The sequence below is a fragment of the Balaenoptera ricei genome, chromosome 10 (genome assembly GCF_028023285.1).
Source record: "Balaenoptera ricei isolate mBalRic1 chromosome 10, mBalRic1.hap2, whole genome shotgun sequence".
Taxonomy (NCBI): Eukaryota; Metazoa; Chordata; class Mammalia; order Artiodactyla; family Balaenopteridae; genus Balaenoptera; species Balaenoptera ricei.
Window position 1 is genome coordinate 44,487,378 of NC_082648.1, and position 27,206 is coordinate 44,514,583.

A 27,206-nucleotide genomic window follows, 5' to 3' on the forward strand; every position below is an offset into this window, starting at 1 on the left:
GGCTACACGTGATGTACTTCCTGCTTCCCCAGACAGCCTCTGCCCTGCCTCCCCCTTGGCTGCCCACTCCCAAGGCTCCCTGAGCTGCCGCAGACCCACCTGCACTCCTCCACCCACGACGCCACTGAAGGCTGTAAAGTGCTCACCCCTCTATGCCTGTCCAGCATCCCCTCTGCTCCCGAGGCTACCCGGGTCCCTAACCCGCCGACCTCCAGGGCACGCCCCCCTCACCCATGTTGGAGATCAATGCCATCCTGCCATGGATGTGCTGGAAAGAACACCGGGCTTTGGGGTCTGAGCCTGGCTCTGCCCCTGACAACCTAGGTGACCTTAGACGAGGCCCCTGCCGCTCCCTGTGTCTCAGTTCACTGGTGAAATAAATAGAGAGCTTCCTGCTATGTAGCACAGAAGGGCCACCACATCAGGACCGTGGGAGGAGTCAGGGCAGCACCGAGCCCTCTTCCACACTGACCCTGAGGTTGACCTCCTCCTGGAACCTGCCAGGAGGGGGGAAGCAGGCACGTGGCAGCACTGCCAAGGACAAACTCCTGTCCAGACTCATGCACTGGAGCCGAAGCCCTGCCCCCACTCTCCCCTCAGCCCCCTAAAATTAGGCAGGCAAGGGACAGGGTACCTTCGGGGTCTTCTCCAGCCCAGGGTGGTTGTTGATAGACAGGGGATCTGAGCCTCAATATTTTTTCTGTAAAATGACAACAGAAGCATTCCCTCACTCTCAGTGCTGTTCAGACAGTGGGTGTGAAAGTACTTGGTAAACTGTGAAGCCACAGGTGGGCACCAATGAGAGAGGGCATCGTGTGCTGTGACTCACTCCACCTGCGGCCATGGCAGGCATTACTAATCAATGACGCCCTTCTTCCCTTCTGGATGGTTAAGGCCACACCCTAGGCCTACAGTTCTCAGCTATGGCCACTCCCTTGAACCACTTCACTAACTTTCAAAAGATACCAGTGAAACTTGGGCCCCATCCCAGTAGCCTGACTTAATTGGTTTAGAATAGAGGCTCAGACATCAGCATTTTTTAAAAGTTCCCAGGTTATTTTTCAGCCCATATTGCTCTTGGCAACCACAGTCCAATGACCATGTAGACTCATGTAACACAGTGGCTACCCTGCTTGTTACTCATTGTCCTTAGTCCCGTCCCCAGAGCCCTCTCTTGTTTCCCAAACTGTCCACCAAGTCCTGTCTGGTCTGTAAAGCACATCCAGCCCAGCCCTCTCACCCTCAGACCTACCAAGCTAACTCAGGTCCCGAGCGCGGGCCTCAGTGTGGGGCTCCTGACTGCCTCCTACAGCAAGCTCCACTCAGTCTCCAGCGCCTTGATCTGCTGCTCTAAACAACAGACCCAGAACCCAGAACCACCTTCCCACCCAGGAGACCCCTGGGAGCCCTGAGGCAGAAAAGGATGTGGGAGAGTTCCTCACTCCATCCCAACCACCGCCCCCCCCCGAATCTGGGTGATAAAATGGCAGCATCTAGAGAAGCAGCCTCCATCCCCATATTTGTGACTCTAGCATTTCTTCTAAGCCTCTCAACTGGGAAGTTCTTTCTGCCATCCCACCTCAGTCCTTACTGCTGCAAAGGGAACAGGGTGGCAGGGGCAGCAGGTGTGTGTGGATCCTTTGCTGAGGAAATGGCAGTGTCTCAAGCCAGTTCTGGAAACACACACACACACACACACACACACACACACACACACACACAGACACTGGCCTCACCTTGTCAACCGGGGAAGCAAAACTTGCTTCTGAGTCTTGATCTGCTTGCCCTCCTCCACCCACACCTGCTGAATGGTGGTGTTGACTTTCTGGTTGAGGGCAGCTGATGGTCGCCTCCTGGAGGGGGTCAGGGGCTCAAGCCTGGCCCTGCGGCCTTGCCTTAAGCCCCAGCCACTACTCTCAAGTTCAATCCGTCAGCCCAGCCCATCCTTCCCATCCTCCAATCCCTCCACCTCCATCTCTGGAAGCCCTTCGGACTCCCAAAGACTTCCTGGCTGAGTTTTGCTGGCTCCTGCTGGTCACTGGGGAATCTGTCCATCTGTCCTCCTTCCAGCCCTCCTTACCACGGGGCAGGACTGGCCACCCCAACAGTAGTTCCAGGGTGGACAGGTGTCTGGAGAGGTACCAACTGCATAGTCACTAAATTTCACAATCTGCCCCACCCCCATCTCACTCCCCCTCAGTCCAGGCTCAGGTGCTCAGAACTCTCGTTCCCGATCTTAGATTTTCTAACAGAGGGGCCAGCATGTGTGGTTCCCACCAGCTCCACCCTTCCTTGGAGACACGCCCCCCCCCGGAAGGCCAGGACTGTGAGAGTGGGAAACAGGCTGAACAAAGGCAGACACCTGTCCACCAAGCCCCTACCTTCCCTCTGAGAAAGATCCAGCTCTCAGGAAGAGGCCAGGACCCCGGTCAGGAGGAGCAGGACCGTTTCTGCCAGTGGACACAGATAACACTTTTGTTGAAAACCACAAACCAAGCTGCACACACCCCCGCTCTCTGCTTTCCTTTCTTCTCCCCACGCCGTCTCCTGCCCTCTCCCCAGACTCCTCTCTGCGCTTCACCTCCCTGCAGCCCCAGAAGTGCTTCCGGCCCCTCTGCCGTGTGTGGTCTGAGAATGTCTTCTTTTTCTGCTCTACAGAGAAGATTAACCTGGAAATACAGGCTGCACAGGCGATGCACGGTGGTGTGGTGTGTCCGTGTGGGTGTGTGGTGTCTGCTCACGTAAGTATCTGGACTGAGGTCCATGGGCACACCTTAACTACTCAAGAGGCCAAGGCATCAGATCATGCTGTTTATTGAGGATGCAGCGGGAGGGCCTTTAAGAAGAAAGGAGAAACGAACAGGCCTCCTCTTCCCTGCTTGTGGGTGCAGGAGAACGAAGAAAGAGACCCTGAGTTGTACTTGGTCCACTCAGAATGAGTCATGAGCCAGCCAGGGAGGGGCGGGGATGGCCTCGCTTGGTCGTTTGTCTTTCAGCCCTCCTTTTCCTGAACACAGAGCCGCTCCTACCATAGGCAGTTAGTAGGAGCTGGGACAAAGGCCCCAGTGTGAGAGGGAGGCCTCAGTCTGAGACCCACGGGGCCAGAAAGAGTAATTAGCGACTGAGCCAGAGGCTGTGCAGGGGATGGAAGACTGGGAGCTGGTGGCATGGCTTGGGGACCACAGCCAAGGAGGCGAGCCCCAAGCGTGTGCGGGGAGGAATTTCACCAGGCTTAGTCGTCCACAACTGTCCAGGTTCAGGATGACACAGGTGGGTGGCCAAGGCCAGCACTGGAGGTACAAAAGCAGGGCCAGCAGGGTGGGAGTGGGGCTGAGAGCAGGCTAGGGAGAGCGCATGTGGGAGCCAGGAGTCAGGAGACCTTGGTTCAGATCACAGCTCCACCACTTACCGCAGTGCCACCCTCTTAACCTCTCTGAACCCCAGTTTCCTCATCTGTAACAACAGGTAACGCTTGCGTCACAGAGTCTTTGTGAGGATTCAGTGTGATAAAATGACAGGAGATGCTGCTGTTGTTAATGTACATGAGAATCTTGTCTCCCCACCTACTAGAACTGAGACTGCAGCCTACGTTCCCAGGAGCAGCTCCGAGTAAGGCCTTAATAGATATCCACAGAAGGAACTTGAAGGGGTGCTCTCTGAGCCCACTTCTCCTCAATCACTGAATCAACAAATGTTTATTAAGCAGCTACTCTGTGCCAGGCACTGTACTAGACGTTGGGAAAACAATGGGAGCAAAGCAGCCAGCTCTCCGCCTCCCTCTGTTCCAGTGGAAGAAGGGACATGCAGGTGTCTGGCAATGACAGAAGCCTGACAAGTACGGGGGAGACACAAGTGCCAGGAGAGCACATTGATCAGGGCAGGAGGGGCAGAGGGATGTGGTCCTAGCCCACCCTGGCGGGTGAGAGAAGTCTTCCTAGGGGAGGGGGCTTCAAAGCAGGGGTCCTTGGGGCGAGTTGCAGATGAGATGCCCCAGGGACACCTGTTCTAAGGGTTTGACACAGTGACCTCTTTGGTCCCTTTCCTCTGCTGGGCAGAGATGTGGGAGGCTGACGCTCTCGGCCCACTCATTCCCCTCCAGCTGTGCCTGTCCATCCCACGCAAAGGCAACCAGCCACCTCACCTGCTTCTTCACATTCTCAATCTCTGAACGCATCCTCTGGATGAGCCGGGTGAGCTCTGAGATCTCATTCTTGGTGTTTTTGAGGTCGTCCCCATGCTGGCCAGCTGCCAGCTGCTGTTCCTGGAACTGGGGACCCAAAGAGGCGGAGCCATGCATGGGGGTGATGAGTGGGTCGTGGGAGTACATGGCGGCTTGGGGTTGGTGATGCCATGGGGGCAGGCCACGCTGGACACTTAACTCGATATTCCGGCCTGGCCCTCATGCCTACTGGGGTCACCCTCCCCGGCCCGGCCTCAGCCCGGCTCACCTTGGTCTGGTAGCGCCTCGGCCTCGGCCTTGCTCTTCCGGGCGATCTCCTCGTACTGGGCGCGGACCTCATCAATGATGCTGTCCAGGTTCAGGTCGCGGTTGTTATCCATGGACAGAATGACAGACGTGTTGCTGATGCGGGACCGGATCTGAGCGATCTCCTGAAGGGGAAACAGTGATGGTCTCAGGACTTGACTGATGGAGGCCAACAACCTCCCTCCCAAGGTAAGCAAATCCTGGTGATGCCAACTTAGAGGCTCCAAACCAAGGCTGTTGCTCTCTGGGCAAAGCGAGTTCCCTCCAGGCCCCAGACAGAGCCCTGCTGCTATGGAGATAAGGCCAGGACCATCTCCTTCCCACCCAGAGAGGAGATGAGGAGCCCCTGAGGGCTGAAATGGAGATGAGTGGTTGAGAGCTGGGGCCTGGGTGCCCCTCCCGGCCCCAGAATAGAGTTTTACCTGCTGGCAGCCCTCGGACGGGTGGAATGAAGAGACGGACTTACGGCTTCGTAGAGACACTTGAAGAACTTGATCTCCTGGCCCATGGAGTCCATCTTGGTCTGAAGCTCCACCTTATTGGCATAAGCTGCATCCACGTCCTGGAAGATAGCCCAGCCGTCCCCAGGTCACTGCCAGTGCAGCCCAGAAGGCAACACACACCCCAGCCTGGGTCCCCTGCGTAGGGAAATAGCCACCTCTTCTCTTTGGGAGGTTCACGGGAAAGAGGAGGAAGGAGCAAAAGGCCCAGCCCTGCCCCATCCTGAGAATGGGCTCCCGCGGCAGTAGGGATGGGGCGCCCCTCTAAGGAAGGGAACCCATCGAGGCTGCTGTCAGTCATCACTGTGACATCCGAGCCAGGCCCGCAACTGCAGGGAGAGCCCCTGTGTGTCATCCTCCGCTGTTCTTCACTGTGGACAAACCCCGACCCCATTAAACACTCAAGAATGCCATCATCCTCTCTGCCGTTCTATTCCCTTCTCTGGATACCCTTGCATCGTGGTTTTCCCCTGCCTTCCCCTCACTATTTCTGAATCAGTTCACTTTCCTTGAAAGCAGAGCACACCGGCAGGCTCAGCTCCTCCGGGTCCCAGGCCAGCCCCAGATCCAAGACCTGCCTACCCCTCACCTTTTTGAGCAGCACAAACTCATTCTCTGCCGCTGTCCACCTGTTGATTTCTTCCTCATACCTGCAGGAATGCCAGGGCTCTGTCGGTGAATATGTCTCACTGAGAACCCTCGTTTGCCCAGGGAAAGACCCTGAGCGAGGGCACAGATGCTGAGGGGCTGCAGAGTCCAGGGCCAGTAGGGCCAGCCAGGCAAGGAAGGCTTCCTGGAGGAGGAGATGTGGTCACCGATTTTGGAAGAAGGAGATTATTGAAGATCCAGCTTCAAAAATGAGGAAGGAGCGCGGGGCATGAATGTCCTGTAGGAAATCTCACATCTGTCCTAGGTGCCAGACTGGAGGAGCAGGGGGCAAGTTTCCGTTTTCTTGGGGGTGATTCTGCTTGCTGTGACAAGGAACACTGCCTCCCCCCACCTCCAGAAATGTTAAGCTGGGGTAGCTGCCCACTCCTGCTTGACGAGCTCAAAAGGGACAGGGACAGTCGTGTAGCTACAGGGGGTCCTCTCCCAGCTCAGCTCTTCTTGTAGTCCTCCACCACACCCCGCTGACTCCTCAGGTCCAAGTCCAGCCTCACCGGGTCCCCGGAAAGCGTCTCCAGCTGCTTGCGCAGGTTGCTGGTGCAGCCCTTGAGGATGGGCTCCAGGTTGTTCTTAACAGCTGTTCGGGTCCAGCTGCTGCAGCAGCTCCCACTTGGTCTCCAGCACCTGGTGCTGTTGCTCCAAGAACCGCACCTGGAACCCAACGCCCAGAAGTGTTGAACCACCACGAAAACAGTCACACCCGTCACTCCCAGGGAGCTTTGCAAAGCGCTCCCCTGCATTTTCTCCTTTACCCCTCACAACATCTGCATGAGGTGGGTGCGTCGTTAACCCTATTTTGTGTAAAGGAAACTGAGGCATAGAGAAGTTGGGCTTCTTTCCAAGGTGCAATAGTTTAATAAGTGGCGGAGCCCAGAACTGAACCCAGGTATGTGTCCCCATAACCCATGCATCGGATCACTCTGAACCCACTGTGGCCAAACCAGCCCAGGGCAGGGGTGAGCTTGAAAGTACTGGAGCAGAGTCAGGAGGGGTTCATCTTTGAAAAGGTTGACCACTCTAAAGAAGGCAGTCTGCTCTCCATTTTCTAACATCTCAAGCTCAGCAAGGCTCAACGGACCAAGAACTTCTGGGTGCTCTAAATTCCTGCATCAGCCTCCAACCACATCTCTGCTCCTGCCTCTTTCTTCTCCCCTAGTCCTTCGGCTCAGGACCATCTTCCCTAGAGCAAGCATGGTTTATGCAGCAAGACGGACAGACGGAGCTCCCCACGCCACTGTGTCCTCACTGGGCCGGGAAACTGACCTGAGCTGGTGGGTCTGCATACACATCTCTTGTTTGGTTTGGGGCTTTTTTTTTTAATGTGACTTCCCTTAATCGTACATGAGCACAGCTACTGTTTAAACAAGGTTGTGTCCCTTAAAGTCAGAAACACAAGATATTAGAAAACTGTCTGGTATTCAGTGTTGAGATGGGATTGGTCACCAAACAGCTTGCGTCCAGCAGATCTTCCAGCATTTGGTTTGATTTAACCAGTCCTGACTTTTTCATGTCTGTTCATAAGACTAAGCATTGACCAAAGAGAAAACCCTACACCCAGGACACCACAATACACATCTGGACTCCACATCTGGATGACTGATAGGATGCACCCATCTTCTCCAGCTGCCCTGGGTTATGGGATTGTACTCCTCTAGAGACTAAAATTATTTAGGAACCCTCCAGGCTTCTGAGCCTGTTTCCCCCTCACCCCAGGCAGACCACCTTTTTCACAGAGGTGACTGTCTTCATGTTTGTCTTTCTTTCCATGTCTCCAGACTTTACTCCTTAATGAGGTTTGACCAGCCCAGCCGAAAGTCAGTCCACTCCCATCCCCCCAGACCTCAAACTTCAGAACACTTTGATCTCCTAGAGGTGAAAAGGCTTAGAGGTAAGAAGCCACAGAGAAGGTGCCAGCCCCTGGAGAGAGCAGAGGCAGCAGGGAATCCTCCGAGCCAGGGTCCAGAGCTGTGGGGAGGCGAGGCTTTGATGGCCACTGACCATCACAACATAGGATTTGTCCTGGGCTGACTTGTCCTTGGTGCCTCACTGTCACGTGGCCAGCATAGCCCTCCAGTCTCCAGTACTAGGTCTGGAGGCAGGAGGCTGAGCATCCAATCTTACCTTCCCTCCCCGGAGATGACCTTGGGCACGGCATTACCTCCATGCTTTTGCCGACCCACAAAATGGGAGCAATCATTTCTTATCTATGGAAAGTCAGGGCCTATCTGGACTGGATGATCCCTTGAGGCCTCTTCCAGACCTTTGCTTCTTCTCCTTCTCAACACCCCTACCCTAGCTCTCGGAGATAGAAATGACAGTAACAATAACCTCCATTTGGGGAGTACTTAGTATGTGTCAGGCATCGTGCCAACATCTTCACATGTGTTTTCTTTCATGAATCCGACAATGACCCCAAGAGGTAGGTTAGTATCTCCATTGTAGAGATGAGGAAACAGAGGCACAGACAGGTTGAATGACTCTCCACGTGTCCACATAGCTGGCTATGTGGCTGGCTTAGCCACACGAAGTCACACAGCTGGTAAGTGATGGGGCCAGGGTGGAAGCCAGGTCTGACTTCAGAACACTGTGGAGACCTCTTCCCCACCACACTATTCTGCTTCTCAAGAGAGTCCTTAGCCCACCAAAACTAATGCCCATGGCCAAGCCGCCTGTGAATGACCACACACCGATGCTCCCAATCCACCTGTCAAATGCCTAGCGGAGAAATCAGCTTGCAATTGATGGGAGGAGGACAGCCTCCCTGACCACTCAGGGGCAGACTCCCTCTCACTGGCTTTCCCTGTGCACAGCCTGCATGGGCCCAGGCTTAGCAATAGCACCAAGCTGACCCTCAGGAGTAAGAAGCAAGGGTCTGTCTTCTCTTTGGAGCTCCTGCCAGTAACCCTGACAAGCCTCTGCCAGTAGAGATTGACCCACCTCTGTCTTCTCTCGGGAAAGACTACCCAGGAAGCCTTAATTAAGTTACTCTGAGGTTAGAAAATATCCAACTTGTCCGCAGTAAGTGCCTTCTCATTTCTAACCTCAATCCCTCCTGCTGCAACAAAAGCTCATGTTCCAAGAAGAAAAGAGAAGTGCTGTTCACAGGTCCCCCAGGTCCTAGCAGACCCACCTTGTCAACGAAGGAGGCAAATTTGTCATTCAGAGCCTTGATCTGCTCCCACTCCTGGGCATGCACTTTCTGAATCTCAGGGTCTAGCGCCACATTGAGGGGGGCCAGGAGGCTCTCATTGACGGTGACCTGGTGAATACCTCCAGGCGGGCACACGGGTCCGAGGGCCACACTGCCAAACATGCTGCCGGCAAAGTCTCTGGCCCGGCCCCAGCCAAACCTATAACCTCCACTCTTCCCACTGCTCCTGACCATGTTGAAGGAGATGCTCCGGAAGCCGCTCAGACTGTACAGGCTCTGGCTTCCGAAACCCCCACTGAGCCCTTTGTCCCCTGCCCGGTAGGAGGACAAGCTGCCCCCCGAGAGCACAGCTGAGCAGCCGCTGAAGCCCCCCTTGGTGGCAGCTCCCGACTTGCAGGTGAATTGGCGGCTCATGCTTCCGATGGAGACGGAGCTCAGACACAGGAGGGACGGAGGCAAACTCCCACACAGCTCTGCAGGTTGAAGCGAGGACTGGCAGGTGCCCTTCTTTATATGCATTTGGCACTGGGGCTCATGGCTGGCCAGTCGAGAGCTTAATTCGTGGGTTTGGCTTGCCTGGGAGCAAGAAGTCATTTTCTCTGTGCTGAGCTAGAGATCAAGCCTTCCCACCTCTGAAACAACATGAAAAAATCAAATTGCTGGGTTGCAAGCTTTGCTCATGTAATTTGGGTCTTATCTAATTAACCTGCTGTTATAGGGTAATTTCCCCCAGGCCCCAGCCTCTTCAGGGGGATGTTGCTGGCTCTTCACCATCCCTATCCTGATGAATCTTCTCTCGGTTGTGGGCTCCCTCTTGGGGACCCCGTGGGAACAGATGGACTGCCCTGGACACAGCAGGCTGCAGCGTAGAGTGTCTGGGGGCTTCAACCATAGCTGAGTCCTCTTCTTTTCTGGAAAGGGGCCATTCATTGAGCTGTTTACCCCTCCCCCAGAGCCCCTGAGACACACCCCACTGATTGGCCTCTTCTAACCCACAGAGGACAGCAGCTATCTCTGTGGGGTATTAGGGGTGCTCTCCCTAGCATGGGGACATGAGCAGCCCAGGCCAGAGCCAACCCTGGACACAGGGGGTCCTTGTGCTTCTGTAAGTTCTCCAAGAAATGGGATTGCCACATTCTCCTCTCTCAAACTCCCAAAATAAGGCAGGTTAGAGGCTTGTGCAAGGGGTGTCTAGCCCTTCAAGCACTGGACAGAATGAAGAAGGAAAGAGGAAGATGGAGTTGGGCAGGTGGCTGAGAAATTCCCAGAGTCAATTGGGAGGAAGGAGAAAGGCTCGTCCAGGGCCTGGAGGTTTCAGGGGAAGCCTCCTGAGTGGTCCATTTCATCATGTCTGTCTTTCCTCCGAGGTGTATTTGCTCATAAGACTAGGAGCAACTTGAGGTCAGGAACCATCTGTTTAGAATGTAAATGAGAAGCTGTTGTCAAGGTGAGACTGGACTCCTACTGCCTCCCTCCAGACCCAGGCAAGCCAAGAGCGCAGGCCGGCTGGGGCCCTCCCTGGGGAGTGCAGGCCTGGCCAAGAGAGGTGGCCACGTGAGCATGGTGCGTCCCGCTCCAAACAGTCCTGTGATCCCTGCCCCAGACTCTGCCTGCCGCCCCCTCCCTCCTGGGTCACTGGCTTCCACAGTGGACCCCAGTCCTCCCCCATGATTGCCACTGCTGCTGTGGCCCCAGCTCTGCCCACGACTGGCTCTGGCCCCTGGAGATTTCTGTTGCCCAAAGATCCCTGCTGGGGCCCCGTGGGTGGGCTGTGACTCTCGGCTGGGTGTGGCCACAGGAGGGAGGAGAATCTGGGGCCCAGCTGGTGTGGGGCTCGCTGTCACTTTGTTTAGGGGGTTAACTTGGAATCCTTTCCCCCCCGCCCCGGCCCCTGATCTCCTCCCCAGCCTCCCCCTGCCCTCTTGTCTGCATGGTTCACCAGAACTTCTCTTTCCCTCCCTTCTCTCTTCCTACCTCCTGTCTCCATCCCGCCTCATCCCTCTTCTCCATCTTCCATCCATCCTTCCCTCTCTCCCTCTTGCTCTGCTGCTCGCCCCTCCCGGCCTCTTCGCAGAGGTCTTCCTGGGCCAGCAGAGCCTGACTCTCCCATCTCCCTCAGCCCTTGGCATGTTCTTGGCATGAGCTGGAAGGACAGAGAATCTGTGGGCAGTTTCCACGAGCTTCCTCTGGAGGCTGCATCACGCGTCATCTCAGCTTCCTTCGTAAGGAGAGTTGAAGTTGCCCAGATCAGATGCCTGCTGGTGCGCTCCTCCGTCCCTCCCCTTCTCCCTCAGCAAATCTCTATTGCGCACTTGCTGTGTGCCAGGCATTGTGCCCAGGAGCTCTGGTACAGCACTAAAGGCCAATCTCAGCTCTTGGAATCCAGTCCTCACATGAGGGTGGTCCCCTTGAAGGTTTTGCTCTCCGTGTGTTTCTCTGACGTGCAGGACGGTTCCCCAGCCCAGCCTTCAAAGTCCCTGCAGCTGCCGCCCTGCCCCTGCCCCATCTAGCAACCTCCTTCCTGGCTGCTTTTTGCTCTCCTGCACCCTGGACTCCTCTGTCCATTGACACCTGGATGGAGGTTGCCATGTTCCCTAGGGCCAGGGGTCTGGGCAAGGGTTCCGTGGCCCCCGGTCGACTCCTCTCTCCGTACCTTCCCGCAGGGCCTAGGACCAGCCTCTGGACATCCCTTCCCAGGTGTGAGAGGACTGACAGCTGCTGGAGCAGCAACCACACGGCAGGGATGGTGCATCTTCAGGGAGCCTCTGCACCTGCATCCACCTCGAATGGCGCCAGGTAGGAGCAGCCCAGGCTCCGGGAGCTGGCTCCCAAGGTCTGAATTCCACGCCACCACCCAGCGCTGCTTAACCCCTCGAAGCCTCAACTTCCCAGCTCTAAATGGGATCGTAACTCTTCATGGTGTAGTTGTGATGATTACATGTGTTAATTCACGTAAAGCCTTGGCAAGTGCCTGGTATATTTCAGTGTCCAGTACACGTTAATCAATGACCAAAAGTAGAGCATGAAGGAGAATTTAGGAATCGGCCTGTCTTCTCCTCTCCTCCTCTCTCTCCTTCCTCTCCTCCTTTCTCTCCTCCGGATCAGCACATTCCCATACGGTGTCATCTGCTCTTGGGGGACAAGGAAGGGCTGGTGTTCCCAGTGGTCCCAGGCTCAGGGAATCTCTCCGCACAGAACATCTCTGATAATGGAAAATTCACCACTAGAAATAATAATAGCCACTGTCTAATAGGTGCTTGCTAAGTACAAGACTTGATAGGAAGCACTTTTCAAACATTAAGTATATTGATATTGATCCCTTTATCAGACACTCACTGAGCACCTACCAAGTGCTGAGGGAGGTGACACAAAGTACCCTACCCTCAGAGAACCTAGCTTCTGGATCCCTCCAAACATAGGTATCCCTGGGAAAAGCATCTCATCAAGCTATTAACAAGTCATGAACACCTTAGCATAAATTAGTTAATTAGATACTGGCCATTAGGAATGAAACACCCAATGTTTTGATGAAGATGATGATAGAAGATGAAGGAGGGGCATTCTGGGCCACCCACAGGGAGGGTGGGCCCAGGTGGGTCTCCTAGGGTGCTTACTGGTGTTTTTGCTGGAGGGAAAAAAGGGAAGGACAGGGCCGCAGTTCACCAAGTTACAAAGGCCCTGCCCCAGCCTTAACTGAGATCCGGGGAGACTTAGAGGCAGAGGCAGGAGGAGATAGAGCCCCCTGCTTTGGGAGACTTCTCGAGCTGGTGAGGGAGAGAGGATGTGATCTACCACATCCCCCGTCCCAGCTTCATCTTCCCCTCATGCCCATTGCAGTATCGGGTATTGCCCAGTTTTCTGGGTGGGAATTAAATTCTGAGCGATGCTTGGCCCAGCATGGATATCTCTGGGCTGGAGTTTTACTCACCTGTGAATTGGTGGGAGGCAGTGTGCCAGATCAGAGAATCAAACCCCCAAGTTACCGGGAACATCTAGCTTGAACATTCAAGGAAAATTTACATTGCTTGTTAAATAAATTACATTTTTATGGTTCTTGGCTCTACAGCCAAAATGTTTTATTCAATTTACACAAATAATTTGTAGCTTTCTTTGTATTTTTTTTCTACATCTGTGACAATGATCAATTTGGCAACTTTGTGTAATTCCATGGCCTCAGACAGGACCCATTGGCTCCCCACCCTCAGCATTCTGGGGTTCTATAAGCTTCCAGAGAAGGCCTCAAAGACAGAAAGGCAAGAAAATCTAGTACAATCAAAGAGGGTATTTGCTGGGTGAGAGGAAAGGGGAATGCACAGAGGAGAGGCAAGACCTGGGGACAGTGAATCCACAAGGGCTGCCTGGAGGAGGAGGGGGTTTGGATTCCAGTCTTTTAAGGTAAAAAGGCTTGGGTAGACTGTCAGTGAGGAGTGGTAAAAGCAACCCAGGCTGGCAGGAGGAAGGGCATTCGTGAGGGGAATACCCTCCAGGCTGGAGTGATTATGAGTGAAAGGTGGAGGGAACCCCAGATCCCAAGCTGTGCATGTGACGGGGCAAGTGATAGGGGGCCATTGAGGGTTCTTGAGCCAGACAGAGCCTGAGTAATACATGTTTGAGGATGTATAATCTAGCTGCTGTGTGAGTAGGAGCGAGGGTGGGGCGTGAGGCTAGAGGCACTGAGAAAGGGGCAAGTGGTTCTCTGAGCAAATAATTGTCTCCAAAATCAGGGAGAATGAGCTGGGCTATTTGGATGACATCAGCTCCGGTCCTGCCAGCCCTCCTCAGCAGATGGACCCAGGAAATGAGCATGTTTTCTGTGAATCCCCCCACAGGTCCCCGTCCTCATCCCCCTACATCCTCCTATAGTTTCGGGCAGGCAGGGCACTCAGCCCCAAGCTAGCTGGATGGAGCACAGTCCCTGGGGGGCTTGGCCACAATCAGAGCCACAATCTGGGGGCAGGACAGCTGTTCAGCAGGTTTGCAGCTGGCAAGGCTGAAGGTGAGCTCACCCGAGAGGAGCTGGGATATAAAGGCCGAGGAGGACTGTCCTGCCAGACACTCAGCTCTGCTCCCGTCCTGCTGTTTGGCTGCCAGAGAGATGCCTTCCAGGGCAGCCCCGTCCCCCTCGCTTCCTCCTTGCTCAGCTCCGTGGCCGGAACCATCTCCTTTGAGTTTTGCTGGCCACCTCCTACCTCCAGCCCCACCCCAAGCCTCTGGTGAAGTGTGTGGACTCAGGACTCTGAGGACCCAGGTCTTGGTCATGCCATGTGACCACGGGCAGGTCTCCCAACTTCCTAAGCCTATGTTTCCACATCTCTAAAAAGGGGGGTGCTAATACCTGCTCCACCTACTCCCAGAAGTGGATAGGAGGTAAATAATAATGATGATGGTAATGATAATAGCTAACACACAGTGTGAGCTCTGCTGGGCACTGCTCTAATCACTACACATATATTAACTCATTTAATGCTCACAGCGGCCCTGTGAGGCAGGTGCTGTTGTTATCCCCATTTTACAGATGAAGATACTGAGGCACAAGTTAAGTAACTTACTGGTGGTTGCACAGCTAGTGAGTAGCTGAGCCAGGATTTGAGCCAGGGTTCAGCCCAGGCAGCCTGGCTACCATCTGTGCTCGTAGCCTCTACACTGTCCTGGCTTTCTCACGTGCAAATGTCCAGTGCAGGTGCCTGCACGGTGTGAAAAACTGAGCTCACCAGCACTCACTTTTCCTGCACTCTTCTTCCTGTCCCAGACTCTCTAGGCAGCGGAACTGACTCCCTCGCTCCCCTTCTCAGCCTGCTTTACTCTTTTGAAGACAATTGTAATTTCAGGACTTGGGTAGGTGTGCTTATGAGACGATTGCATGTTTCTCACATGCATCATGCTTTTCCCTGATGACATGATCTGGGCTGTTCTTCCAGCCTCCTGCCCACCAGGACAGGCTTGTCCTATCCTTTAAGACAAACCAAGACACCCCTCCTCTAAGAAACCTCCCCCAAGCCCTCCCTGGGTCAGCTGCACCTTTCTGCACACAACCCTCTTGCCCAGGTGCTGTGTGCATCTCTCCAGCCTAACAGTTCCCTCCGAGGCCAGGCGATGCTCTCTGCTCCTTGGACCCAGGCTCGGGTTCATGATAGGAATTGTGAGCACTGCTCACCAGCTGAAAGACGTTCTCCCATATGTGTCAGAGGCCACGTGGGGGTCCACATCTACAGGCGGGTGGTCGTGAACACGAACTTAAGCAGAGTGGTGCCCAGGGACTGGCATGGCTGTCTCGGTTGTCTGTGGCTGACAACTACTTTGATGAGTTGGTGCCTGATTATACCAGTTGTTAAGTATTTTGAGTATCTTCCGTAGACTTGAGTCTGTGAGCCAATGAGCACGTGTCTATGCATGTGTACCCCGGTTTCTGTTGACAGCCCACCCGACAATGGGCCCCATAGTAGACTAGCTATCGCTTTCAGCTCTCCATGTCTCCATTCCTCTCTGTTAGTGGCACACAGGTGAGATCAGATTGTCCTGTTTTTATTATATTCTTTTTTAATAATGGGGAATGTGGTGACTCCCAGCTGGAAACCAATTGAGGGAATCAAATTCATTCATTCATTCAACATCCCTGAGACCATGAAAGCAAGAAAGAATATCCCTTCCCACGGGTAAGAGGGAGGACCAGGTGACTTCTCAAGGTCAGAGCACCCGTTTTTTTTTTTTTAATTTTTATTTATTTATATTTATTTTTGGCTGTGTTGGGTCTTCGTTTCTGTGCGAGGGCTTTCTCTCGTTGCGGCAAGCGGGGGCCACTCTTCATCGCCGTGCGCGGGCCTCTCATTATCGCGGCCTCTCTTGTTGCGGAGCACAAGCTCCAGACGCGCAGGCTCAGTAATTGTGGCTCACGGGCCCAGCCGCTCCGCGGCATGTGGGATCTTCCCAGACCAGGGCTCGAACCCGTGTCCCCTGCATTGGCAGGCAGATTCTCAACCGCTGCGCCACCAGGGAAGCCCAGAGTATCCATTTTAATGGGACTTTCTCTACCAATGAACGTGGATGAATCAGTTAAAGCCTCACACTACACCAGGCTTGGAAGCAAGCTTGGGACGTTTGCAAAGATCAGAAAATGGGAAGGTCAGAGGCAGAAGGAAAGGCACAGGGAGGAGAGGCAGGAAAGAGTGAAGGAGGTTCCAGGAGACAGGGCACAGACATTGTGACTGCCATCCTCTTTTGCATCAGTGACTTATTCTGCAATAACTGAGCAAGCATTCAGGGCCAGGCATTTGCCACATACCAGAGACAGATGAAGACAGAGGTCCCCCAACCCCCAGGCTTGCCCTCTGCCAATCGAATGGAGGGAAAGTTATCTCCATCTTTCTACTGGGCGCCACTGCTCACCCTATCTATATTCCAGGTTGCTATCTGACATATGGTGAGAAAGGCTGGGAGCCAACTCCAGGGACACAGTTCCTCTGGCCTCTTCTCTGCTACCCACTCCCCCACGATCTATTTTTTATTTGAGTTAGATTCACATACCATAAAAATAACCATTTTAAAGTGAAAATTCAGTGGCATTTAGTACATTCACAAAGCTGTGCAACCACCACCTCTATCTAGTTCCAAATATTTTTATCACCCCAAAAAGAAACCCAGTACCCACTAGCAGGCACAACTCATCCCCCCTACCCCAATCCCTGCAATCACCAAACCTCTATGATTTACCTATTCTAGACATTTCATATGAATGGAATCATACAACATGTGACCTTAGGGGTCTGACTTCTCTCACTTAGCAGAATGTTTTCAAGGTTTATCCACACTGTAGCACATACTTCCTTCCTTTTTATGGTTGAATGATATTCCGTAGTAAAGTATATACCACAATTTTTTCATCCATTCAGACACTGATGGACATTAGGGCTGTGTCTTAGTCCTTTCAGGCTACTATTAACAAATACCATTCTGGCGGCTTATAAACAATAGCAATTTCTCTCTCAGGGTTCTGGAGGCTGAGAAGTCCAATGTGAAGACACCAGCATGGTCGAATTCTGGAGAGGACCATTTTCCTGATTCATAACCAGTGCCTTCTTGCTCTGTCCTCACATGGTGCAAAGGGCCAGGGAGCTCTGTGGGGTCTCGTTTATTAAAACACTAATCCTATTCATGAGGGTCCACCCTCATAACGTAAGCGCCTCCCAACGGCCCCACCTCCTAATACCATCACCTTTGGGGGTTAGGATTTTAACACATGAATCTTGGGGAGACACACATGCAGACCATAGCAGACTATTTCCACCTTTGGCTATTGTGAACAGTGCTGCTATGACCATGCACATACACATATTTGCTTAAGCACCTGTTTTCAATTCTTTTGGATGTAGACCTAGGAATGGAATTGCTCGATCGTATGACATTTCTATGTTTAACTTTTCGAGGAAGTGCCCAAATGTTTTCCACAGTGGCTGAACAATTTTACATCCCCTCCAGCAACGTAAAAATGTTCCAATTTCTCCACACCTCTGCCAACACTTTTTATTTTCCATTATTTTTTATTATAGCCATCCTAGTGTGTGTGATGTGGTACCAATTTGTGGTTTGGATTTGCATTTCCCTGATGACTAATAATGTTGAGCATCTTTTCATGTGCTTGTTGGCCATTTGTATATCTTCTTTGAAGAAAGGTCCATTAAATTCCTTTGCTCATTTTTAAATTAGGTTGTCTTTTTGTTATTGAGTTGTAGGAGCTCTTTATATGTTTTGGGTGCTAGACCCTAATCAGATACATGATTTGCAAATATTTTCTCTCATTCTGTAAGCTGTCTTCTCATTTTCTTGGTAACGTCCTTCGATGTATAGAAATTTTTAATTTTAATGAAGTCCAATTTCTCTATGTTCTCTTTGGTTGCCTGTGCTTTCGGTGCCATATCTAAGAATATACTCCCAAATCCGATCCCCTACATTTTGTTTTAAGAGTTTTATGGTTTTAGCTCTTATATTTAAGTTGTTAATCCATTTTGAGTTAATTTTGTATATGGTGTGAAATAGGGGTCCAACTTCACTCTTTTGCATTGTAAGAATCGAATTGTCCCAGCACTATCTGTTGAAGATATTGTTTTCCTCCACTGGGTGGTCTTGGTACTCTTGTCAAAATGGCCATAGATGTATGGATTTTACCCCCCAAATCTGTCTGTTGGAGCCAAGGGAGAGGCTCACATGGCAGGATGGACCCTGCGTGGGTAGCAGGTTGTGGGAGGCATTTCCTGCAATTCACAGTATCAAGAATCTGTGTTTTAGTAGGACCTCACGGGGTCATTTTTGCCTCATGGGGTCATTATCATGGTCCCAATGAGATTGTCTCCTGTGTGTATAGCCTCTGGGGACCAGAATCCTATACTTCCGTGGTCTCCCAGTGCAGGGTTTTGCACTTTTCCATTAAAACACCCTACATTCTGTTTATCCTAAATCCCTCCTATTGGCATCTCCTTAGAAGAGCCAAGTGAAGCCCTCAGCTGGAAAGAGGCGGGTGGGGGAGGGGTGGGAGTGTCCTCACCGCATCATACAGACATTTGAGGAACTTGATATCTTTGTCCAGAGAGTCCTCTTTGGCCTGGAGCTCCACCTTGACCTTGTAGGCTGCATCTGCATCCTGCTGAGAGGCACCCAGAGCCATTGGTCAATACAACCCTCATCCCATCTGCTGTCCTGTCCCTGCCCCAGAAACCATTTGATTTCCTATTTTTGCCCACAAAGGGAAACATGTTGATGAATAAAATCCCTCAATATTGCTTTTCTCTCCTATTCACTGCATCTTTGGAAATAGGGAAAGAAGAAGGGGTCTGCTCTTCCTCTGTTACACCTGGAGAAAACAAAGCCCAGAGAGGTAGAGTGAGTTTCCTCAAGTCACACAGGAAGGCTGAGCTGGACCAGAGTTTCCCAATTTCCAGACCAGATTTTCTCCTGTCTGCCTCTGTCCATTTCCTGGGTGTGTGTCTTCTTCTTGCTAGAGGCCAGAATACGACTCCATCTCCATTCAGGCACCAGTCTCTCCCCAGGAGGCCAGGGCTGGAGTCCTGAGCAGGGTTGTTTAGGATGGGGATTCGAGGGAAACCAGAGTCCATAGGCTCTTCTCTCCCTCACCTTCTTGAGCACCACAGACTCATTCTCAGCTGCCGTGCACCGATTAATCTCCATCTCATACCTGTGCGCAAGGAGAGAAGATAGCAGAGGTCTCAGTCCCCTCGGCCAAGTGACCTACTCTTCCCACTGGCCAGGCAAGTGCTGGGGATGCAGAGTCCCCGCAGGATCTCCCGGAAGTGAGCACTGCAGGGGCTGGTGGCGGCAGTACCGTGTCCCTGAGTTGCCTCATTTTCATTCCACTCTCTGGATCCTAGGAAAATATCCAGGTTCCCCAAACCAGTCACTGAACCAATCAGTGGATCAATGAGCAAAGGAACTTCTTCCCATCAACCAGGTAGGAAGTTCTCATCAAACAAGGGGGGGTCCTTCCCCCACAGTCAGAGGAGAGGTGTGAGCCCCTGACCCTGGGTGCTTGTTCCCTCCCTTCCTAAAAAGTGGTACAGAGATTGGGTGAGCCCAGGAACCTTAAAGAACATGACCCATGACCTTGGCTGGGCCCACTCACCTCTTCCTTTAGTCCTCCACCAGGTCCCGCATGCCCTTCAGCTCCAAGTCCAGCCTCACCCGGTCCCCGGACAGCGTCTCCAGCTGCTTGCTCAGGTTGCTGGTGCAGCCCTCGAGGATGGGCTCCAGGCTGTTCTTGCAGTTGTTCGGGTCCAGCTGCTGCAGCAGCTCCCACTTGGTCTCCAGCACCTGGTTCTGCTGCTCCAGGAACCGCACCTGGAATCACACGGATGCTACCGTGTCCCGTGGAGAACTCCACTGACCGCCCCCCTCCCCGGTTATATGGATTTTCCTAAAGTCATTTGGCTCCAGTCTTGACTCTCCACTCATGGAATTCCATGCAAACAAGACCCTTTACAAGTGCTCCTTCCATAGCCTTTTGAATAAAACCAATCACTGAAAACCCACTGAAGAAGGAGACTCCACAGGGCTCTTCTGTTGCCTGACCCAGCCCGCAGGAGGTGCTCTTCCTCTGTCTCAGCTAAGGGTTTGTTCTGCACCATGAGCCTTTCCCCCTGATTAGTGCTGATTCTGTCAGCCATTCATCTGCCTTAAAGAGCCGGAGATGCATCCAGCTGTTCTCCAGATTCCCATCACTTCTTTCTCAAGGTAGGGCTACCCTTCACCCAATTTCCCACCCTTCTCTGTAAAATCCCCGAAGACAGCAGCACATTCATTTATTCCTTCGTGCCACCTAGCTCACAGGTCTGTTCTTCTCCCTGCTATGATCACACCGCCCTTCCTGAGGTCCAGCAGCAACCTTTCTATCCACAATGCCCCGTGCACTCCCAGGCAGCATGGAATCACTCACATCTCACTGGACTGTCTTATCCTCCTGGGAGACCCACCTTGTCGATCAAGGAGGCAAACTTGTTCAGCGCCTTGATCTCCTCCCACTCCTGGGCACACACCTTCTGGATCTCGGGGTCCATCTCCACATTGAGGGGGGCCAGGAGGCTCTTGTTGACAGTGACCTGGTGATGCTCCCAGGTGGGCACAAGGATGGGCACATGGGCCCCAGGGCCACACTGCCAAACATGCTGCCGGCAAAAACCACTGGCCCGGCCCCCTCCATACCCAGAGCTAAGCCCAAAGCTGTAACCTCCAGTCCGAACGCTGTTACCAGCCACATTGAGGGAAATACACCTATTCCCTCCGAGAATGTAGAGGCTTCAGCTGCCGAAGCCAGCCCCAGCTCCTTTGCCAGCTGCATGGTAAGAAGCCACACGGGGGGCTTCCCTGGTGGCGCAGTGGTTGGGAGTCTGCCTGCCAATGCAGGGGATGCGGGTTCGAGCCCTGGTCTGGGAAGATCCCACGTGCCGCGGAGCGGCTGGGCCCGTGAGCCACAGTTGCTGAGCCTGCGCGTCTGGAGCCTGTGCTCCGCAACGGGAGAGGCCACGATAGTGAGAGGCCCGCGCACTGCGATGAGGAGTGGCCCCCACTTGCCGCAGCTGGAGAAAGCCCTCGCACAGAAACGAAGACCCAACACAGCCATAAATAAATAAATAAATAAATAAACCCAAAAGTTAAAAAAAATAAATAAATAAGAAGCCACACTGCCCGCAGCCTTCCTCAGCCCCACTGCCGAGTGCCCGCTGAAGCCACCCTTGTCACCACCAGACTTGATGTTCAGTTGCCGGCTCATGGTGGCAAAGATGGAGTTGGCAGAGCTGGAGAAATGCAGTCACCAACAGAGAGAACACTCGATGGGGCACCCGGAGCACGGCTTCCTTTCTTCCTGTCCATCCCTGGACACCAGAAAAGGGCGTCTCTCCTCTATCTCCTCTCCTCCTGCTGAAGGGCCTGGGGCTGTGGACAGTTTGGGGAACAGACATCTCCAAGCCCTTTGCAGCAACAAAGCAGTTCTGATAGCGAGTGGAATATGCTGTCCTTGCAGACTCGAGGGGTCTAATCGGGCGTTTATCTGTGCTCATAATTAGGGACCTGGAGAGTGATCCCCTTCAGAGATCTTCTAGCTTTATTTTTCCAGGGCTGCCTCTTTCTTGCTTATCTATCAGTAAAGCACAGGGGAAATGGCCGGGTTTGTCCAGAGAGGGCTCCTCGCAAAACCCCAGGCTTCCTCCCCAGAGAGCCCATCTCCCTGTTACCCGGTCTTGTTGAGGAGCTGGGGTGTAGGTCTAGCCCTGCGCTGGGGGCTGGGCAATTGAGAGTCAATTGATGGTGAGGATGGTGATGGCCATGGTGGTGGTGGTTATAACATAGAAGGAAAAGGAAGAGGCAGAGGGGAATTTCCCCGTAACAGTGTTGTGAGCGTGGCCAAGCACAGCTACCCTCCCAGGCGATTTAATTGCAGGGAATTGCCTTTGCTACACGGTAGGATCTCTGACAGTCCCAATCTTCACCGTGCTGGCTACTCTCTAATTAGTCACCACACTCCACACCCCAGTCTTTGAGTTCACTGGACTAATGTGTGTCCCAAGGCTTGAAGAGATTGGTTCATTCAATAAGTAGAAATTTGAGTGCTACTATGTGAATTGCTCTATGCTGGACATCGAACGAGAAACATCTAAGACCCTCTCCTTCTTTCCAAGAGATTGAAATTGAACAGGAGACAAAATATAAGCACGTGAAAGTTGTTTTGCTGTTGTTATTGCTATAGTTTAATTCCATATGTTTAAATGAGTGACTCAGACAAGCCATTATTGAAATTCTGCTTTTTTTAAAAAAATCAGAATAAAATACATTGGGCTTTCTGAGGCGGGGGTTGGGAATGGGAAGGTGGGCCAGACTGGACAGATGCAACAGTGCATCCCAGAGGCAGTGAGTAGCCCAGGAGGGCTGCAGGGGAAGGTTTGACTTGGGAAACAGAGGTTGATGGGAGAAAGATGACAGAGCAGGCCAAGACACTTCCCTTCTCCCTGAAGACAGTGTGGAATCATGTAAGGGTCCTCGGGGGAAGAAACTTCACAGAGCCTGTGCTTCCGATTGACAAACAGGCTCTGGGTTGCAGAAGGAGACCCATCGGGGAGACTGGTAGCCCAGGGAGCCTTGAGGGAGCTGAGCCCATGTGCACCATAATCTCCCACCATCTTGGTTAAAGCTACTCCTGGAGGGTAAGAGCCCTGCTCTGCAGAGCACACCACGTTGGAGGGGAATAGAAGGCAGTGCCACCAATAGTCCCAAATGGACCTTATCGAAGTCATGGCTGCTTGGTTTGAGAATGGATACCAAAGGTCTTTTTTCTCTAGTCCCTTGGCCTTTTGACTATTCCTGGACACAGTCAAGGAAGTCAGCATTCTGTAGAAGGTAATTAATGAAAGAAAAAGAAGCCTGAAGCTTGAAGGATTCTTGAAGGAAGCTTGAAGGGTAATAAGACTTGGGGGCAAACCACAGCACCTTAGAATGGAAAGGACACGAAACTGAGTTCTCTGCTTTCCCTTTGAAAATGAGCTCAGGGCCAAAAGTGAGTTGTTGTCCTGACAGGTGGTTGGCAGCAGTCCTTTGGTCCCTCGGTGTCAACAGTTGGGCTCGGGTGGTGTTGACTAGTTGCCCCTAGGTTAACACGGCGTAGGCGCCGGGACGATGCTCCTGGGATGCCCAGTGATATTTCGCAGGGCTCAAGTCAGCCTCCTGGTCCACGTGTTGAGAGCAAGCTCCCCTCTCAATTGTTTAAGTGGTCCCTTCATAGCCCAGCAGTGGTGGGGTAGCAAGGCAGGTAGAAAATCGAGTGTTTGGCCTTGACACAGGATCTACCCCCGGGGAACAGTTATAAAGTGGCCTGGGACTGGCAGGATTTCAAGGGGCTGACCTTGACTTTTGGCTGATTTCCTCCTGGAGTTCCCACGGGCAAACTATCTCCCAACAAGCCTCACCCCGGTATTTACAGCGAGGCAGCACGCCACTTACAAAGAGGCAGCATAGGGTTCTGGACAGTCACAGAACTAGTCAAAATCATTAAATCCCCCAGTTCTTCTCTGGACAAGTTGTTCAAAAAAAAAAAAAAAAGAAAATGAGCTCAGTGCACAAACCGAATCCTCTCAGCCTGTCTGAACCAGTTTGAAAGGAGCCTGTTTTTCCATTCTCGTCCAAAGTTAGCTAGCTCAAGCAAGAGTGTTCTTCTGCTTTTCTCCCTCTCTCCCCACGCCCCCTCCCAACACCCTTCACATTCGTGACATGAAATTCCCTGCGTCCTAGGGTATCAAGTCCAACAGCAGATGGGACTGAAAGCTTGGGTCGAGCTCACAGTTGCCATCTGGGCCCTAGACACAGGGCTGGGGACACGGTGGATGGGACAGGATGTTCCGAGACTGAAGCAGAAAGTTCTGTGATTGCAAAAAGGGAAAGGGGCAATGCTGGGCACAAAAGACGAGGGTAAGCACCCCAAGCAAGATGACTGAAGCAGCTAAAGACTATTTTGTAGCGTGGCCAACTATCCCGGATTGCCTGGGACTGAGGGGTTTTCCAAGTAAGACATGGGACTTTCCATGCCACAACCTGGACAGTTCTGGAAAATCTGGACAGTTGATCACTTTATCATCACCCACCATATCACAGAGTAGAGAGTACCAAATTCTCTAGTAGTTTATGGGGGTCACTGAAGTTATAACTCTCCAAGTCTGTGAAACTTACATGCGCAGGCAGTTCACTGGCCTCTCTCCATCCTTACTGGTCCTTTGTCCCCTGCACCCAACACACACTTGTCAACATGAATTCCCTAGATTATTAAGAAAACAGGTAGCTGGATGGCATCAATTTAAATTCAATTCCACTCTCATTTATTCAAGTCCTGTTATAAGACACTGTATTGAGTGAAAACCCAGACAGGCAGTCAGCGTGGTCAAAATTCCCACTTCTTGGTGACCATTAGGGTAGAAGACATTGTGCAGTAAGCTTCTGTTTATTAAAACTTAGCAGAGGATGTTCAGTGACCTGAAACCTGGCGGCAGCTTCCTTATCACAGCTGGTCTCATAGAACTTTCTACCGTCTCTCCACAAACCCTATCTCTGAGTCTCAGACCTTCCCTACATCCTCTCCTCAGCACCAGCATCTCCTTCCTTCCCTCTGCTGTGGTCCAGCTCAGGAGACAAATGTCAGAGCAGTTTAGCCAAGTGGCTGCAGGGACCTTAAGGCGCCTTTGTGCCAGTTCTTCTTCTGTGCAGATGCAGCCCTTCACTGGAGTGCAGAGCTGGATTTCAGCCCCCACTCACCCCCTCGCCGGGCCCTAGTGCCGGGCACAGCCCGCACAGCCCTCAGGACAGCCCTGGTGCCTGCCCGAATCTCAAGGATAGGCTGGTGTTATACAGGTGAGTGGGAGCCTCTGGCCAGAATTCTCCCTGCTCCCAGGGGGAGGGTCATCAGGGTCTCCTGGCTTCCCCCACCCCCATCCCCGTGCTGTCACCTACTTCTCCAGGCCTGCACTCTGACTTCCAGTCCCCTGGGTTTTTTCCTCTCTGAGCTCCTGAAAGAAAGTGATGGACCCCCGCCACCCGCCTCTGCCCACTCTGGGCTCCATCCACTAGGAACTCTGCCCGGCGCCACTGCCCTCTGGCTTAGGGATCTGCAGGCTAGCTTTCAGTGTACGCAGCCTGAGTATCCTTAGCCTTCAACACCTCGTGGATATGCCTCACTAAACTCCTCATTCTTGATTCTTTCTCTCTCCTCCTACTCTGACTCCTAAGGCTTTCACGGCTGGCTAGACCCCCAGCCCTGCAGTGGAGATCAAGCACGTTTTAGTTCTCTTTCTCTCCTCTTTTTAGAAAGAAAAGCGCTCTGGACTCTTTAAAACTCCACCCCACCCCCTGCCTAGTCATCCGCAAAGCTTTCCTCAGCTCAAATGCACAGAGGTATGTGGAGACAAGAGCCGTCTTGCTCTGGGAAGAACACATTGGCTTTCATTTGCTCTTTTCAAAATACCACCAGCCCCCATGCTTCTATTGTTCCATCCATCTCCTCACCTCAGACCACCCCGCTAACCCCAGCCCCTTCTGGAAGAAGTTTGCATCGTATTTTCTGACCCCCAAGCCCCTTTGTTGCGTGACTCTTCTTTTGAAAGAGAACAGGGAGGCCGGGGGCAATGCCTTAATCTTTTGATGGTGGCTGTGAAGTCTGATGCTTGATCTGCCTCTTCCTTTGCCCATTTCCAAAACAAACAAGCGGGCTTTGTGAGGCAGGCTGTAATTAAGCCAGTCATCCTAATGACAAGTCCTCAAACGGGACAGAACAGCCCATCCATATCGCATCCAATAGGGAGAAGCCGGAGTGGTGGGCTGGGGACACCTGCCTCAGGTGTGAGGGGAATAGCCATCCCCCCTTCCCTGTGTCCATGTTATAACTGAGCCTGCGGGGTCCTAGGGACAGGAGTTAGGAGAGGGACAGGAGAAGGGGAGGAACACCCAGCAGGGCAGTAGCACCAAGGGACCTGGATGACCACAGGCAAAGTAGGAACCGGGAGGCAAAAAATCTAAAAGTAGGAAGCCCAGAAAGAAGTATAAGAAATAAGGAATGGGTGTTTTAGGAAAAGGGAGATTTTCTAGCTCCCTGGGCAGTGGGGAGGAAGGGGTTGGTCCTAAGGGGAGGAGCCCAAGCATAGAGAGGGAGGAGAATGAGCCCGGAGGCTGGAGACAGGGGCTTGGCCTGCGCCCCCAGTGGATACATGACAGGCATTTCCATCCAGCCCCAGCCGGGGTGGAAGGGATGAGTTACCTGCTGGCCACAGGGAACCTCTTCACCGCTGGGCAGAGGGACCTAAGCTCCACCCTCCAGGATGCAAGCCTGCCACGGACTTAGGGGCTCAGGCAGGTGGGGCTGAGGTGACACTCAACGCTGGCACCTGAGGCTGGGGTCAGCCGGTGAGCTCCTCCATCTGGAGCTGAGACCACAGCCGAGCCCCTTCAGAGAGTTCCGTCCACTCCCCTTTGTAGAGAAGGAGGCCTCGAGATCAAGCCCCCACCTCCCCGGTGTCTTGGGCCACACCCATTGAAGCAAGTGGGACGTTATGTCTGGGCTACAAGGTGTGACACGCAGTTGTGGGTTCAGGAAGCTGGTTGTGAAAAGAGCCTGCAAATCAGAGAGTGAAGGAGAACGACGGCTGCCAGGATGCAAGTGGTCTGCAATGTGAGCCAGGGAACACGGAGGGCCGGGGCACACTGGCTCCCAGTTAAGGGAAAGGGAAAAGAGGGGCAGCGTGGAGCAAGGGTGGGGATGCATGTCATAACAGAGAGCCAAGGAAAGGGCTGCGAGGGACCAGCAGCCATGGGACAGAACCTTCTGGAAATGGACGTGGGCCAGGAGGGCAGAGGAGAAAGGGGGAAGAGCTGCCGGCCTGGGATTGGAATCCAGCTGGAAGTGATCCTGACGGTCATGCCTTGGGTGTAGACAAGGAGTGATCACTGGTTGAGGGCCTGCTGAGTACATTTTAATTCATTTCATCCTCATACCAATCCTACAAAGTCAATACTCTTATTATTTTTCCCATTTTACACTTGAAGAAACAGAGGAGCCGGGAGACTGAGTTGCCCAAGTGGCAACGATAAGTGGCAAAAGAAACAAACTCTCGACTGGCTGACTGCAAAGTGTGTGTCCTCACAGACACACTCCAGCCTGGAGCCACCGAGCTATGGTTCTTTCAGGTCCGCTGAGTGGGGAGCAGCTTTAATCTAGAACTTGGTGCTGCATCTGGAGTTCCAGCCAGAAGGATCTGGACTCCCTTAGAACCCTCCTGGGGATGGATGGATTGGAAGTTAAGAAGGAGGGATTCAGGTGATGAGCCTCGAAGAGGGACCGAATATACAAGGGCGTGTGGTGTGGAAGTGCACC

General features: G+C 52.8%; 1 protein-coding gene and 1 pseudogene across 1 annotated transcript; both read right to left on the reverse strand.

Moving 5' to 3' along the window:
* Positions 1–439: 439 nt before the first annotated feature.
* On the reverse strand, positions 440–9,217 carry LOC132373744 (keratin, type II cytoskeletal 71-like). The gene is given in 11 exon segments (XM_059937362.1): positions 440–497; positions 1,737–1,853; positions 3,301–3,341; positions 4,142–4,267; positions 4,449–4,461; positions 4,463–4,611; positions 4,953–5,048; positions 5,576–5,638; positions 6,090–6,224; positions 6,226–6,303; positions 8,783–9,217. Coding segments are annotated over 11 exon segments (1,311 nt in total).
* Positions 9,218–13,696: 4,479 nt separating this feature from the next.
* Positions 13,697–21,074, reverse strand: LOC132373745 (keratin, type II cytoskeletal 74-like; annotated as a pseudogene).
* Between the last annotated feature and the right edge of the window lie 6,132 nt (positions 21,075–27,206).